The sequence below is a fragment of the Dama dama genome, chromosome 11, assembly GCF_033118175.1.
Source record: "Dama dama isolate Ldn47 chromosome 11, ASM3311817v1, whole genome shotgun sequence".
Classification (NCBI taxonomy): domain Eukaryota; kingdom Metazoa; phylum Chordata; class Mammalia; order Artiodactyla; family Cervidae; genus Dama; species Dama dama.
In genome coordinates, this window is record NC_083691.1 from 54,405,354 (window position 1) to 54,420,320 (window position 14,967).

General features: G+C 41.2%; 1 protein-coding gene across 1 annotated transcript in view; it reads left to right on the plus strand.

The window, feature by feature from the left end:
• The window catches only part of DNAH6 (dynein axonemal heavy chain 6), a 270,144-nt gene that overhangs the window by 130,662 nt on the left and 124,515 nt on the right, over positions 1-14,967 (plus strand). Inside the window, exons 37-40 of the mRNA XM_061155236.1 lie at positions 6,449-6,670; positions 7,681-7,828; positions 10,857-11,014; positions 14,470-14,601. Of these exons, the coding sequence (XP_061011219.1) occupies positions 6,449-6,670; positions 7,681-7,828; positions 10,857-11,014; positions 14,470-14,601 (660 nt within the window). The remainder of the gene's footprint in view (positions 1-6,448; positions 6,671-7,680; positions 7,829-10,856; positions 11,015-14,469; positions 14,602-14,967) is intronic.

A 14,967-nucleotide genomic window follows, 5' to 3' on the forward strand; every position in this document is an offset into this window, starting at 1 on the left:
TGTTTTTTAGGAAATGCTTACGTACTTAGGATAATATAAAATAGTGTATATAACTGACATCTTAGAGTAAGAGAAACAGTAAATTAAAAGACGCAAAATGTGAACAGTCAGTTAATCTATATAAGGAATATATGGGAATTCTTTGTACTATTCAACTTTTCTGTAAGTTTTGAATTATATCAAAATAAAAAGTTACCAAAAGAAAAATTCCTAAGATCAGAAACTAAGGCCTATGGATTAGAACCTTCTAGTAGATATGAAACCCTGCTGGATCTTCAAAATCATTGTATCCTAATTGGACAAGATGAACCAGGTTGAGGACAACTGAGAATCTGAGAGAGACAGATCCCTCTGGATCAAGGGAAATGATCTGGGTTCATCAAAGGGCTGTGGGAGATGGCCCAGGGCAAAGATTTAGTTCAACAAATATCTGTTGAAAACCTCTTACACGGTAGACACTATTCTGGGTATGGGAGCTAAATCAAGGAACCAAAGTCCCTAGCCTCATAGACCTTACATTACAGTCAGGGGAGTCAGCCACAGACATATATACATCAATGACAATTAAGTGCCATGGAGATGAATAAAGCAGAGTAAGGATGACAGTACTGAGGGTCGGGGGAAATTGTTTTATATATTAATATTAGTCAGGAAAGCTCTGCTAATTAGGTTATGTACAGAGTTCTGAAGAAAGTCAAAGCTCTAATGGTTCCTTAGGGGAAAGCATTCCAGTCAGAAGGAAAAGCAAATATGAATGCCTTTACTCAGTGGATGATTGCTTGACAGTTTTAAAAAACAGCAGACTTGTGAGGTCAGAGTGGAAAAATCAAGTGGGAGTGTAGTATAAAATGAGGTCATGGAAGTAAGCAGGGGGACAAAAAATATAGCCTTATGGGCCATTGTAAGGACCTTGATTTCACATTGGGTGAAAGATGAGAAGATGAGAAGCTATTGAAGCATTATGACCCAAGATGTTTAGAAGGACAGGCCAGCCCCTGTCCTGGCAGTGGTAATGCTACTTGGATAGCAGGAGGGAGTCCAGATGAAAAGGTGGATTCCTCCTTCTGTCTGCAAGTCCCAAATGAATGGGCTGTTGGCTTTTTTTGTTTCTTGCCTCAATAAATGGTCTGACAGCCACATGGTAGTAGCCAGAGCTCAATGAGTGTATAGATTCTTCCTTCTTTACTCACCTCAGTTAAAGTGAGTTAAATAGTACAAAGAATTTTTTCTTCTAATAAATCTTTTTCAAATATGGCCTCTTCTCTTCATCCTTGTATGCATGTATCCATGGTAAGTCACTTTAAGTCGTGTCCAACTCTGTGTGACCCCATGAACTTGTAGCCCACCAGCCTCCTCTGTCCTTGGGATTCTCCAGGCAAGAATACTGGAGTGAGTTGGCATGTCCTCCTCCTCTTCATCCTTATTGCCTCTGAATAACTCAGATTCTTTTCATTTCTTTTCTGGGTTGTTAAAATGGCAAATTCATTATCCCTTTGCTTTTGGTCCTGTCCTTTCTGATTAAGCTATACACCATTATTTTTTAAAATTATAGGTTGCAATGCATTAATTGATCATGAAATCAGTTGAAAGAGTCACAACCCAGTTTTTAGAAATGAAATAGCCAGAAATTAAGGAAACAATTCCATTCACCATTGCAACAAAAAGAATAAAATACTTAGGAACAAATCTACCCAAAGAAACAAAAGACCTATATGTAGAAAACTATAAAACACTGATGAAATCAAAGATGACACAAATAGATGGAGAATTATACCATGTTCATGGATTGGAAGAATCAATATAGTGAAAATGAGTATATCACCCAAAGCAATATATAGATTCAATGCAATCCCTATCAAGCTACCAATGGTATTTTTCAGAGAATTAGAACAAATAATTTCACATTTTGTATGGAATTACAAAAAAACCTCAAATAACCAAAGTAATCTTGAGAAAGAAGAACGGAACTGAGGAATCAACCTGCCTGACTTCAGGCTATACTACATAGCAATAGTCATCAAGACAGTATGGTACTAGCACAAAGACAGAAACATAGATAAATGGAACAAAATAGAAACCCCAGAGATAAATCCACACACCTACGGACACCTTATCTTTGACAAAGGAGGCAAGGATATACAATGGAGGAAAGACAATCTCTTTAACAAGTGGTGCTGGGAAAACTGGTCAACCACTTGTAAAAGAATGAAACTAGAACACTTTCTAATACCATATACAAAAATAAACTCAAAATGGATTAAAGATCTAAATGGAAGACCAGAAACTATAAAACTCCCAGAGGAGAATATAGGCAAAACACTCTCTGACATAAACCACAGCAGGCTCCTCTATGGCCCACCTCCCAGAATATTGGAAATAAAAGGAAAAATAAACAAATGGGATCTAATTAAACTTAAAAGCTTTTGCACCACAAAGGAAACTATAAGAAAGGTGAGAATACAATGCCTTCAGAATGGGAGAAAATAATAGGAAACAAAACCAACTGACAAAGAATTAATCTCAAAAATATACATATTTTTGCAGCTCAATTCCAGGAAAATAAGCGACCCAATCAAAAAATGGGTCAAAGAACTGAACAGACATTTCTCCAAAGAAGACATACAGATGGCTAACAAACACATGAAAAGATGCTCAACATCACTTATTATCAGAGAAATGCAAATCAAAACCATAATGGGGTACCATTTCACACCAATCAGAATGGCTGCTTTCAAAAAGTCTACAAACAATAAATGCTGGAGAGGGTGCAGAGATAAAAGAACCTTCTTACACTGCTGGTGGGAATGCAAACTAGTACAGCCACTATGGAGAACAGTGTGGAGATTCCTTAAAAAGCTGGAAATAGAACTGCCATACAACCCAGCAGTCCCACTGCTGGGCATACAGACCATGGAAACCGGAATTTAAAGAGGCACGTGTACCCCAATGTTCATCACAGTACTGTTCACAATAGCCAGGACATGGAAGCAACCTAGATGTCCATCGGCAGACGAATGGATAAGAACGTTGTGGTACATATGCACAATGAAATATTACTCAGCTATTAAAAAGAATGCATTTGAATCAATTCTAACGAGGTGGATGAAACTGGAGCCTATTATACAGAGCAAAGTAAGTCAGAAAGAAAAACACCAGTATAGTATATTAACACATATATATGGAATTTAGAAAAATGGTAACTAACCCTATATGCAAGACAGCAAAAGAGACACAGATATAAAGAACAGACTGTTAGACTCTGTTTGAGAAGGCGAGGGTGGGATGATTTGAGAGAATAGCATTGAAACATGTACATTACCATATGTGAAATAGATCTACAGTCCAGGTTTGATGCATGAGGCAGGGTGCTCAGGGCTGGTGCACTGGGATGACCCTGAGAGATTGGATGGGGAGGGAGGTGGGAGGGAAGGTCAGGATGGAGAACACATGTACAACCATGGCTGATTCATGTGAATGTATGGCAAAATCACCACAATATTGTAAAGTAATTAGCCTCCAAGTAAAATTTTAAAAAAATTTAAAACAAAAACAAAAAAAAAGAATATTAAATCAAACCTTATAAAAGTGGATGGTAGGCAATAATAAAGATGAGAGTAAATACCAATGAAATAGTGAAAATTTTCAAGTACAGAAAGGCAATTTTATAGACTTGTTGTGAGGATTGAATGAGTTATAAAACAGAAAGCTCTTAGAACTGTGAAATATTAAGCATTCATGATTATGAAAAAGATTATATACCAAATAAAAAAAAATATTGGTGATAATTTTAAGTAAGCAAAACAAAATGTGGTTTGTAAAATCATATCATATATATATATATTTAGATACCTATATACATGTGCCATGTATCTACATGTTTCATAAAACTTATAAAACTATTCTCATTCTATGACTTTTAAAAATTATATACATGTATGCACAAGGGCTAGAAGAGAACATGGACACATAAAAATAACTTCTAAATAAAAAAAAAAAAGAAATGAAATAGCCACCATCACAACTTTTAGTTAACACTATATTGGAGATCCTAGCCAGTGCAGTAAGGCAGGGGGAAAATATAAAATATAAACTTTAGAAATGAAATAAAGATGTCATTATTTGAAGGAAACATAACTGAATATGTATAAAATCCTAATAAGGTTTTTTTTTAATAGAGTAGAATGTGAAATAGAGTGATACTTGGGGTAGATATTATACATATTTAAACAAACACATCTATATGTATGTACCAGATCACCATGTGAAATTGAGTCACTGTCAATAAATATCAGCAAGATCCTCTTTGACCCACCTTATAGAGTGCTAGAAATAAAAACAAAAATAAGTAAACAGGACCTAATTAAACTTAAAAGCTTTTGCACAGCAAAGGAAACTAGAAACAAAACAAAAAGACAACCCTCAGAATGGGAGAAAATAATAGCAAAGCAATTGACAAAGGATTAATCCAAAAAATGTATAGGCAACTCATGCAGCTCAATATCAGAAACACAAGCAACCCAGTCAAAAAATGAGAAGACCTAAACAGACATTTCTCCAAAGAAGTCATACAGATGACCAATAATACATGAAAAGATGCTCAACATCACTCATTATTAGAGAAATGCACATCAAAAGTACAATGAAGTATCACCTAACACTGTTCAGAATGGCCATCATCAAAAAATCTACAAATAGATGTGGAGAAAAGGGAAGCCCCTTGCACTGTTGGTGGGAATGTAAATTGTTACAGCCAGTATGGAGAACATACAGAGATTCCTTTAAAAAAATTAGGAATAAAAATGACATTGTGACCAAGCAATCCCACTACTGGGCATATATCCTGAGAAAATCAGAATTGAAAAAGACACATATACCCCAGTGTTCATTGCAGTACTATTTACAATAGCTAGGATATGGAAGCAACCTAGATATCCATCAGCAGATAAATGAATAAAGTAGAAGTTGTGGTACATATATACAATGGAATATTACTAAGCCATTAAAAAGGAAAGAATATGAGTCAGTTGAACTGAGGTGGATGAACCTAGGGCCTGTTTTACAGAGAGAAGTAAGAAACAGAAAAATAAATATTGTTTGGCAAATGCATATATATGGAATCTAGAAAAATGGTACTGATGAACCTATTTGCAGGGCAGGAATAGAGATGCAGACATAGAGAACAGGATTTGTAGACACAGCAGGGGAAAGAGAGGATGGGATGAATTGAGAGTGTAGCATTGAGCCATATACATTATCATATGTAAAGTAGATAACTAGTGGGAAGCTGCTATATAACACAGGGAGCTCACTCCAGTGATGAATTCTGTGATGACCTCTGTGGTGACCTAGAGGAGTGGGAAGGGGCATGCTGTTGTACAGCAGAAACCAACACAGCACTAAAGCAATTATCCTCCAATTAAAAAAAAATTTTTTTAAAGGGTCAGTGCCCCGTACACTTGAAACAACACTGTTTTGTGCAGCTGCCAGAATGAACCTTCTGAGATGCAATCTGATCATGTTACCCAGCTACTTAGAATTCTTCACTGAACTCTTGCTGCAAGTTCTTTAACAAATGAGGTTTTTATAACTTGGTCACATCTGTGTGTCCAGACTTATCTCTTATAGTTTCCACGTGCATGGCATTTTCCATGGCTTCAGACCTGTTTTCTTAGCGTGAACCCTGACTCCTTTTTCCCCATCCCCACTTCATCCCTTCTCTGCCCATCTGACTCCTGCTTATCCTTCAAGTCTGAGTTGTAGCATCACCACCCCCTAGTGTGTTAGATGTTAGTAAATCAGTCCTGTCTGACTCTTTGCGACCCCATGAACTATAGCCCACCAGGCTCCTCTGCCCATGGAATTCTCCAGGCAAGAACACTGGAGTGGGTAGCCTTACCCTTCTCCAGGGAATATTCTCAACCCTGGAATGGAACCTGTGAATCCTAGAGTGCAGGCAGATTCTTTATTGTCTGAGCCCCCAGGGAAGCCCACCTAAATCTCTAACCACCACTACAATTCCCCTGTGAGTAGAAATGAGCCTCTGTGGATGTACTAAACTATATTAGAACCCTTACTTCTCCATGAGTATTAACTAGTGTGCTTGCGTCCTCGAGGTGGATTATAAAGTCATTGAAGGCAGAGGCTGGGTCTCGTTCAGCATTTTCCCCCACACCAAACACAGTATTTAGCATAGGGTAATCCCTGAATGTTGGGGCTTAATGTTGAATTAAATACTTTTTTAATATAGTTTTAACATAGTACATCAGGCTTTTACTGTACAGTATTTCATGATTACCTAAAGAAGTGGACTACTTTAGCAACTACTTCTCTACAAAGCAACAAGAAAAGCAAACCCATCCATGTTCTCTGACTGCCTTTGCTTCTATGTAACTATTTCTATGACCGTGTGTCAATCCTTTCAATAGTGGTGTTTAATTTTCTGTCCTAGCTTCCCAGTTCTGGTGACCTGTGGAGCATTCACATGGATTTTGACACCAAACGGCTGGATCCCTGGGAACGAATCATACCCACCTTCAAATATAGCCGAGACACTCCTTTTTTTGAAATGCTTGTCCCCACAGCTGACACAGTGCGCTTTGGGTACCTAATGGAAAAATTACTGGCAGTCAAGCATTCAGTGTTGTTTACCGGAATAACTGGAGTTGGCAAGGTAGGAAACCTACATCAAATAAGAAAGTGTTAGTTGCTCAGTTGCTCATAGTGTCCAATTCTATGATCCTGTGGACTGTAGCCTGCCAGGCTTCTCTGTCCATGGAATGCCCCAGGCAGGAATTACTGAAGTGGTTAGCCATTCCCTTCTCCAAGGGATCTTCCTAACCCAGGGATCAAACCTGGGTCCCCTGCACTGCAGGTAGATTCTTTATCATCTGAGCCACGGGGAAGCCCCACATCATACAAGAAGCTCTGTCCAGAATGAGGGCATGATGAATCTAGAATTGTGAGCCCCATAAGTAACACCTTATTTCTCAGGGGAATTTCTTCTGAATTTGTGTCACTTTTTCAGAAAGAATTTAACTATGCTGAATCTATATCAACTCCAGTTTGCCACTTTCTGAATAAATCCTCGGTGTCGATAATATATATAAACCAGAGGACCCTGTGGACCAATCTTTTGTGTTTGGGAGCTTTTATGTTGTGTCCCTGAAAATTTCTGGGGCTGCCACTTCACAAGTTAGGGTGGGAACCTGTCAAGGCAGTTTGTGTCCCCGCAGATTATTAATGAAGGTCTTTCGCCTCCTGCCCATTTACTTCTACTCAGCACAGTGATGGTGTTTAGGAAAAGTAGAATATAGAGGGAAATGCTGATTATTTGGTCTTCTTGATTGGGGGGCAGTCCATGTGAATAGGGACTCACTGTTTTCCCTCTAAATTATTTCTAAGTCTCTGATTCTTGCTATCAAGTTAACTTGGATAGTAACCAAGATGGATTTTGGTATAAAATGAAAATAAATTTTTTTGCTGAAATAGAGCTGATTAGAATATTTCCGTGGTTCTGATAACTGTAATTAAATGTACTCTCCAGGAAGAAAAAGACATTTCAATCCAGCTTTAACCTCCCACCTTCCTCTTATCCTGATTTTACTCATTGTACCAGATTATTACTGATATACATAATTGAAAGATATTGAGTGTAAATCAATTAACATCTTTTTTTTTAAGTCTGTTATTGCAAAAGGATTGCTAAATAGAATTCAAGAATCAGCTGGCTATGTCCCTGTTTATCTAAATTTTTCTGCTCAAACTTCATCTTCAAGAACACAAGAGATCATTGAGTCAAAACTGGAAAGGAAAAGAAAAAATATCCTAGGTAAGATTTGTTCTTGTCATTTGCCTCACACAAATTATTTATTAAGCTAATTCACAAAAACAGTACATGTAATACAGTTACAATTGGATATTTCCTTTACTTAATTTATTTGTAAAGGTAATTCTGTTCACGATATTCTTTCATGGCTTTAGATCTAGATATCTTACTGTTAGCAAGCAAATAGTTTATGTCTATCATCACCTTCAACTCAGAACATCTTCTGTCTCTACCTCTCCAAGTCTCTCCCTCTCTCTACTTGCTCTTCTTTCAAACCTGCATCGGTTTCCCCTTATTTAAAGCAAACAAACCTCTTTATATCTGGTGCACTGAGTTACCTGAACCCAGTAGGGAATAAGCATGAAACTGCTTTGGGGTTTCTTCAGGCAGCACTTGCCCCCATGCCTTGTGGGATCTCCCTCACCCTTCCTTTTCAACTCTTTCGATCAATACCTTAACTTTCTGGTCACTTGCAGTCATTTTGAATCTGGTCCAGTGAAATCTTCAATCCCAAACCTGGTTTTTTTCCTTTGTCTTTTTTTAAAGTATTGTGTTAATCTCTGCTGTGCAGCCAAGTGACTCAGTTATACACAGATGTACATTCTTTTTTATATTCTTTTCCATTATGGTTTATCCCAGGAGATTGGATCTAGTGTCCTGTGCGCTACAGTAGGGCCTTGTTGTTTATCAATCCCAAACCCAATTTAAAACTCCTCCCGGGGACTTCTCTGGTGGTCCAATGACGTAAGCAGGTGGTGCAAGTTTGATCCCTGATCAGGGAGCTAAGATCCCCACATGCCTTACAGCCAAACTCCAAAACATAAAACAGAAACAGTGTTGTCACAAATTCAATAAAGACTTTTTTAAAAAGCTCTTCCTCTCCTCTGTTGTAAGCCAAGTTTGTGGCTGGAGGTGCTGGAGGTGAAGAGGGGCATGGGTGCTCTTTTATTCTTCCCACCCTGCCTCTGGGAGGCTCTAGTGTATTGGGATGGGAGGAGAAGGGAAGGACAAGGTTCTCTGTAAATGAAGTTTAGATGGCCTCTGTGGATTGTCTCTGCTTCTCTGCTGGCCAGACGGCTGTCCACGCCCTTGGTGTGACACGCTTCCAGGAGCAGGCCCTCTGAAGGATTCCTGAAAGAACTGTGTGCAGGCCAAGCCCTGACCTCCCCATTGGAAGCTTCCCTGACTGCCCCTCTAGAAGCTTCCCTGACCTCCCCACTGGAAGCTACCCTGACCTCTGCACTGGAAGGTTCCCTGACCTCCTCCCCAGTGGAAGGTTCCCTGACCTCCTCCCCAGTGGAAGGTTCCCCTGACCTCCGCACTGGAAGGTTCCCCTGACCTCTGCACTGGAAGGTTTCCTGACCTCCCCACAGGAAGTTTCCCTGACCTCCTCCCCAGTGGAAGATTCCCTGACCTCTCCATTGAAAAGTTCCCTGCTGTTGGCAATGAGGGTCTCAGCCCCACTCTGTCCCACCCTCCCATGGCACATCCTATAGCCTCTTGTGTTATGGTCTGCTTGCGCAGCCCACAGCCCTCCTGGGTGGAGCACTAGGCCAAGCCCAGGCCCAACTGCCCTCTACATGGTCTATCATCTCACAGGCCTTGCCGCGCCAGCTGCTCTACCAACCGCTTTTTGTTCCTCCTTTCCTGCTCAGGTAGATGCCGGGCAATAGATACCAGTCTTTCTGGTGGGGGCCCCAAATTTTTATGAATGATTGTCTTAGAACCTTTCCATATCCCTGACCTGCTACTTGACTTCCAGAGGCCAGAAAATGAGGTGAGGCCATGGGATTTACCTTATTTCCTTTGCAGTTGTCACTGATGCCAGATACTAGCATGGGTGGAGTCACTTCCTCTGCTTAAGTTGTTCTCTTTTCTCTGTTAATCACTTTTTTTTCCCCTTAATGTGCATGCTGACTTTCTCTAGGTTAAATTTGACATTGTACAGCTCCAGTGGATTTCCCTTTGACATAGTTTGTTGTTCAATTACTCAGTCATGTCTGACTCTTTGCAACCCCGTGGACTGCAGCATGCTAGGCTTCCTTGTCCTTCACTATCCCTGTTTTGACATTATAAAGGTGCTTTTGAAAATCCAGCCATGTTTTCCCTATAGAGGGTAGTGGGATGGCATTTATGTAAGGAAATCTGGAGACCTGTCTGCTTCCTAGTGTGAAAACCAAATGACCTTCTTCACTCTGTGCCCAGGCTGGACAGTTGGGAGTGGTTGGGGTTGAGGAAGGTCACCTGAAGTGCTGGCATCATCCTGCACCTGGAGGGTGAGAGTGAGTGCTGTGCTCAGAGTGAACTTCATTTCCTAAGATGGAGGTTCTTAACCTAGAATTACAAAATCATATCTGGGAGAGCACTCATGCATTTTCTAAGAAGGCCTGCAACTTTCAGCATATTTTCCAAAGGGTTCAAGCAATCAAAAAGAATCCCTCAACATTGTAAATCAATTATATATGCTCCGTTGCTCAGTCATGTCTGACTCTGCAACCCCATGAACTGTAACCTGCCAGGCTCCTCTGTCCATTGGATTTCCCAGGCAAAGGTACTGGAGTCAGAGTTGCCATTTTGGTGAGGGACCATCTGATAATGTGGGTATCCTGGCTGAGTCTATAGCTCCCTGTCAGGGCCTGGATGGGGTGAGAGGGAGGTCTCTCCTCCTCAACTCAGGATTCCCCTAGGGCCCTCCTCACACTTAACAGCTGAGCTCATTATGACCTACATGGTGTGCATTGAGTCCAAAGCCTTACCTAAGCTTTGTCTTAGGTTTTGAAAGTTTCAAAAGTGAAAGTCACTTATTTGTGTCCAACTCTTTGTGACCCCATGGTCATTAGCCTGCCAGGCTCCTCTGTCCATGGAGTTCTCCAGGCAAGAATACTGGAGTGGGTTGCCATTCCCTTCTCCAGAGGATCTTCCCAACCCGGGAATCGAACCTGAGTCTCCTGCATTGCAGGCAGGCTCTTTACCATCTGAGCCACCTTACTGAAGACAAATCATAATTCTTAAACTCATTTTCTTTCCCTAGGAGCACCAGGAAACAAACGAGTTGTGATTTTTGTTGACGACCTAAACATGCCTAGGCTGGATCGCTATGGCTCTCAGCCTCCCATTGAATTACTTCGGCAATATCAAGATTTTGGTGGATTTTATGACAGAAACAAACTCTTTTGGAAAGATATACAGGTTACTTTAGGTTTTAAATGACTTTGTATGTCTCCACATAAACAGCAATGAAGTGTGGTTCACTCATTTGTTAGAGTTGCCATAACTAAGTACCATACACTGGGTAACTCAAACTGTAGAAATTTATTTTCTCCCAGTTCTAGAAGAGGGAAGTCCAAGGTCAAGATATCAGTAGAGTTGCTTTATTCTGTGGCCTCTCTCCTTGGTTTACAGATGGCCATGTTCCCCCTATGTCTTCTGATTTTCTCCTTGTGTCCATCTTTGTTCAAATCGTCTCTTATAAGGAGACATCAATCATATTGGATTAAGGCCCATCCTAATGACTTCCTCTTAACTAAGTTACTTCTTTAAATACCCATCTCCAAATATAGTCAGATTGTGGATACTAGGAATTAAGGATTCAGCACATGGTTGGCCAAAAGGAGGTTCAGTTCAGTAGCTCAGTCATGTCAGACTCTTTGCAACCCCATGAACTGCAGCATGCCAGGCTTCCTTGTCCATCACTAACTCCCAGAGCTTACTCAAACTCAAGTCCATTGAGTCTGTGATGCCATCCAACCATCTCATCCTCTGTCATCCCCTTCTCCTCCCACCTTCAATCTTTCCCAGCATCAGGGTCTTTCCAAATGAATTAGTTCTTTGCGTGGCCAAAATATTGGAGTTTCAGCTTCAGCATCAGTCCTTCCAATGAACACCCAGGACTGATTTCCTTTAGGATGGACCAGTTGGATCTCCTTGCAGTCCAAGGGACTCTCAAGAGTCTTCTCCAACATCACAGTTCAAAAGCATCAATTCTTTGGTGCTCAGCTTTCTTTATCGTCCAGCTCTCATATCCATACATGACTACTAGAAAAACCATAGATTTGACTAGACAGACCTTTGTTGGCAAAGTAATGTCTCTGCTTTTTAATATGTTGTATAGGTTGGTCATAGCTTTTCTTCCAAGGAGCAAGCGTCTTTTAATTTCATGGCTAACATCGCCATCTGCAGTGATTTTGGAGCCCCCCAAAATAAAGTCTCTCACTGTTTCCATTATTTTCCCATCTATTTGCCATGAAGTGATGAGACCAGATGCCATGATCTTGGTTTTTTGAATGTTGAGTTTTAAGCCAACTTTTTCACTCTCCTCTTTGACTTTCATCAAGAGGCTCTTTAGTTCTTCTTCCCTTTCTGCCATAAGGGTGGTGTCATCTGCATATCTGAGGTTATTGATATTTCTCCCAGCAATCTTGATTCCAGCTTGTGCTTCATCCAGCCTGGCATTTCACATGATGTACTCTGCATGTAAGTTAAATAAGCAGGGTGACAATATACAGCCTTGATGTACTCCTTTCCTGATTTGGAACCAGTCTGTTATTCCATGTCCAGTTCTAACTGTTGCTTCCTGACCTGCATACAGATTTCTCAGGAGGCGGGTCAGGTGGTCTGGTATCCCCATCTCTTTAAGAATTTTCCACAAATTGTTGTGATAGGGCTTTGGCATAGTCAATAAAGCAGAAATAGATGTTTTTCTGGAACTCTGTTGGTTTTTCAATGGTCCAATAGATGTTAGCAATCTGATCTCTGGTTCCTCTGCCTTTTCTAAATCCACCTTGAATATCTTGAAAGTTGGTTCATGTACTGTTGAAGCCTGGCTTGGAGAATTTTGAGCATGTGATTGGCCAAAAGGAGGTAGAGACAGTCAGCCCATGGCTAATGGCTTCGATGTTTCTTATATGTGTGCTCAGTTGCTCAGTCGCGTCCAACTCTTTGCCACCCCATGGACTGTTGCCTGCCAGGCTCCTCTGTCCATTGGATTCTCCAGGCAAGAATACTGGAATGGGTAACTGTTTCCTTCTTCAAGAGATCTATCTTTCCAGCCAAGGGATGGAACCCATGTTTCTTGCATCTCTTGCATTGGCAGGAAGATTCTTTACCGCTGCACCAACTGGAGTCAAGGCTTCAGCACGTGAGTGGTGGAAAAGAGGTACAGACAGATACATTAGTCAGCCCATGACATATGGCTTCGATGTTTCCTGTGTGTAACTTCATTCAATCTATATTGAGTTCTCACCATACTTGATTCATGAGATTTATAGACAAGTGTGACAGCCCTGGCCTCCTTAGCTTCAGAGGATAGAAGAGCATGTGTTTGTAATGCAGGGTTATATAATGTGGAGACTGGAGGGAGGCAGGAGTGGGCAGTGGGTTGATGATCAGAGAATCTTCCCTAGAAGAGGTGATATCAGAACAGGATTTTGCAGGTGAGGCAGGGCAAACCAAGGAAAAGGAGCTATTTGCATCTCAAAGCAGATAGTTTGGAACACTACTTGCGGTGTGTAGAACATTACTTGCAGGGTGTGGAATGTGGGCACCAAAGCAACAGGAGAAGCAGAGGTCAGACCAGGGGGTCATAGTGCCATGAAGAGGAATGTAGATTTATCTCCTAAGACAGGGGTCCCCACCTTCCAGGATCTAATGCATGATGATCTGAGGTGGAGCTCATGTATTAATAATAGAAATTAAGTCCACAGTAAGTGTTATGCTCTTGAATCATCCAAAAACCATCCCCCCACATTGTAGGTGGAAAAATTGTCCTCCACAAAACTGGTCCCTGGTGCCAAAAAGGTTGGGGACCACTGGTGTAAGTCATGGGGAGCCTCTGCAGAGGCATTATAGAAAGATCCCCCTTGGCTTCAGGGAAGGTGTAGACTAGAGAGGAGGCAAGGTCAGAGTTCCCTGCGGTATCAGATACTGACCAACTGAACATGTTATGGCCAGAGGCTCTCAGGAACCTAGCTCTGTTTTTCCCCTCGGAGCAATGGTTCAGGGTGCATTAATTCAGTGTTCTTGGTGACTTTATAGAACATAACTACCACAAATAATAAGAATTGACTATTCTTACTATTTGTTGAATGTACTTTAACCTAAGGCACAAATTCTTACAATTTTTTAAAATTCAGTTTTTACATAGGAGTATTTCTACAAGGTCAGTGAGTTAGCTGAATGACCTTGAGTAACTTATTTAACCATCTGAGGCCTTGATTTTTTTTTTTTTCATCTATAAAGTGGAGGTAACAACAGTGATCGCCTAAGGTGGTTGTGAGAATTAAGTTAGGTAATGTGCAGGAAAATACAACACAATATTATCCTATGACGGTGTTGTTGTTGTTTAGTCACTAAGTCTTGTCCAACTCTTTGCAACCCCATGGACTATGGCTCACCAGATTCCTCTGTCCATAGGATTTCCCAGGCAAGAATACTGGAGTGGGTTGTCATTTCCTTCTCCAGGGGATCTTCCTAACCTAGGAATTGAAACCAGGTCCCCTGCATTGGCAGGCGGATTCTTTACCACTGAGCTACCAGGATGTCCTATGATAGGTCCTCCAAAAATGTTGGTTAAGTCCTGCCACTGGGATGGGTAGATCTCATCTCCATCTTTGCTGGGTGACCCAAGTGGATTTCTCTCCATACAGGACGTAACAATCGTATCAGCATGTGCACCTCCAGGTGGTGGCCGCAACCCTGTGACCCCTCGCTTCATCCGGCACTTCAGCATGCTCTGCCTCCCAATGCCCTCAGAACACAGTCTGAAACAGATTTTTCAGGTGAATGTGGATTCCAATCTGGGCACAAGGGGTAATGAAAATGTATTTGTTCCAAGGCTCACACAATCAGCACAGCCTGTTGTGTTTCTAGGGAGCCCATCCATCCTTGCCTGATCAGAAACCAGGTAAACACAGGGGCATCTGGGCAGTAGTTGATAGGCATTTGCATCATGACCTTCTGTGTTTGTGGTCTCAGAGGTAGTCTTATAAATGAGGAAAGGGAGTCAGAACACCTCCCATACCTCTAAGGAAGGCTGTATTCTGGGCCCTTGACTCCCAGGAGATATCATCCCCACCTAGCTCCCACCTCGGTGCTCATCTCCTCCCTGACGCCCTGTCTGTGTCCGCTTGCCCAGCAAAGGCCAG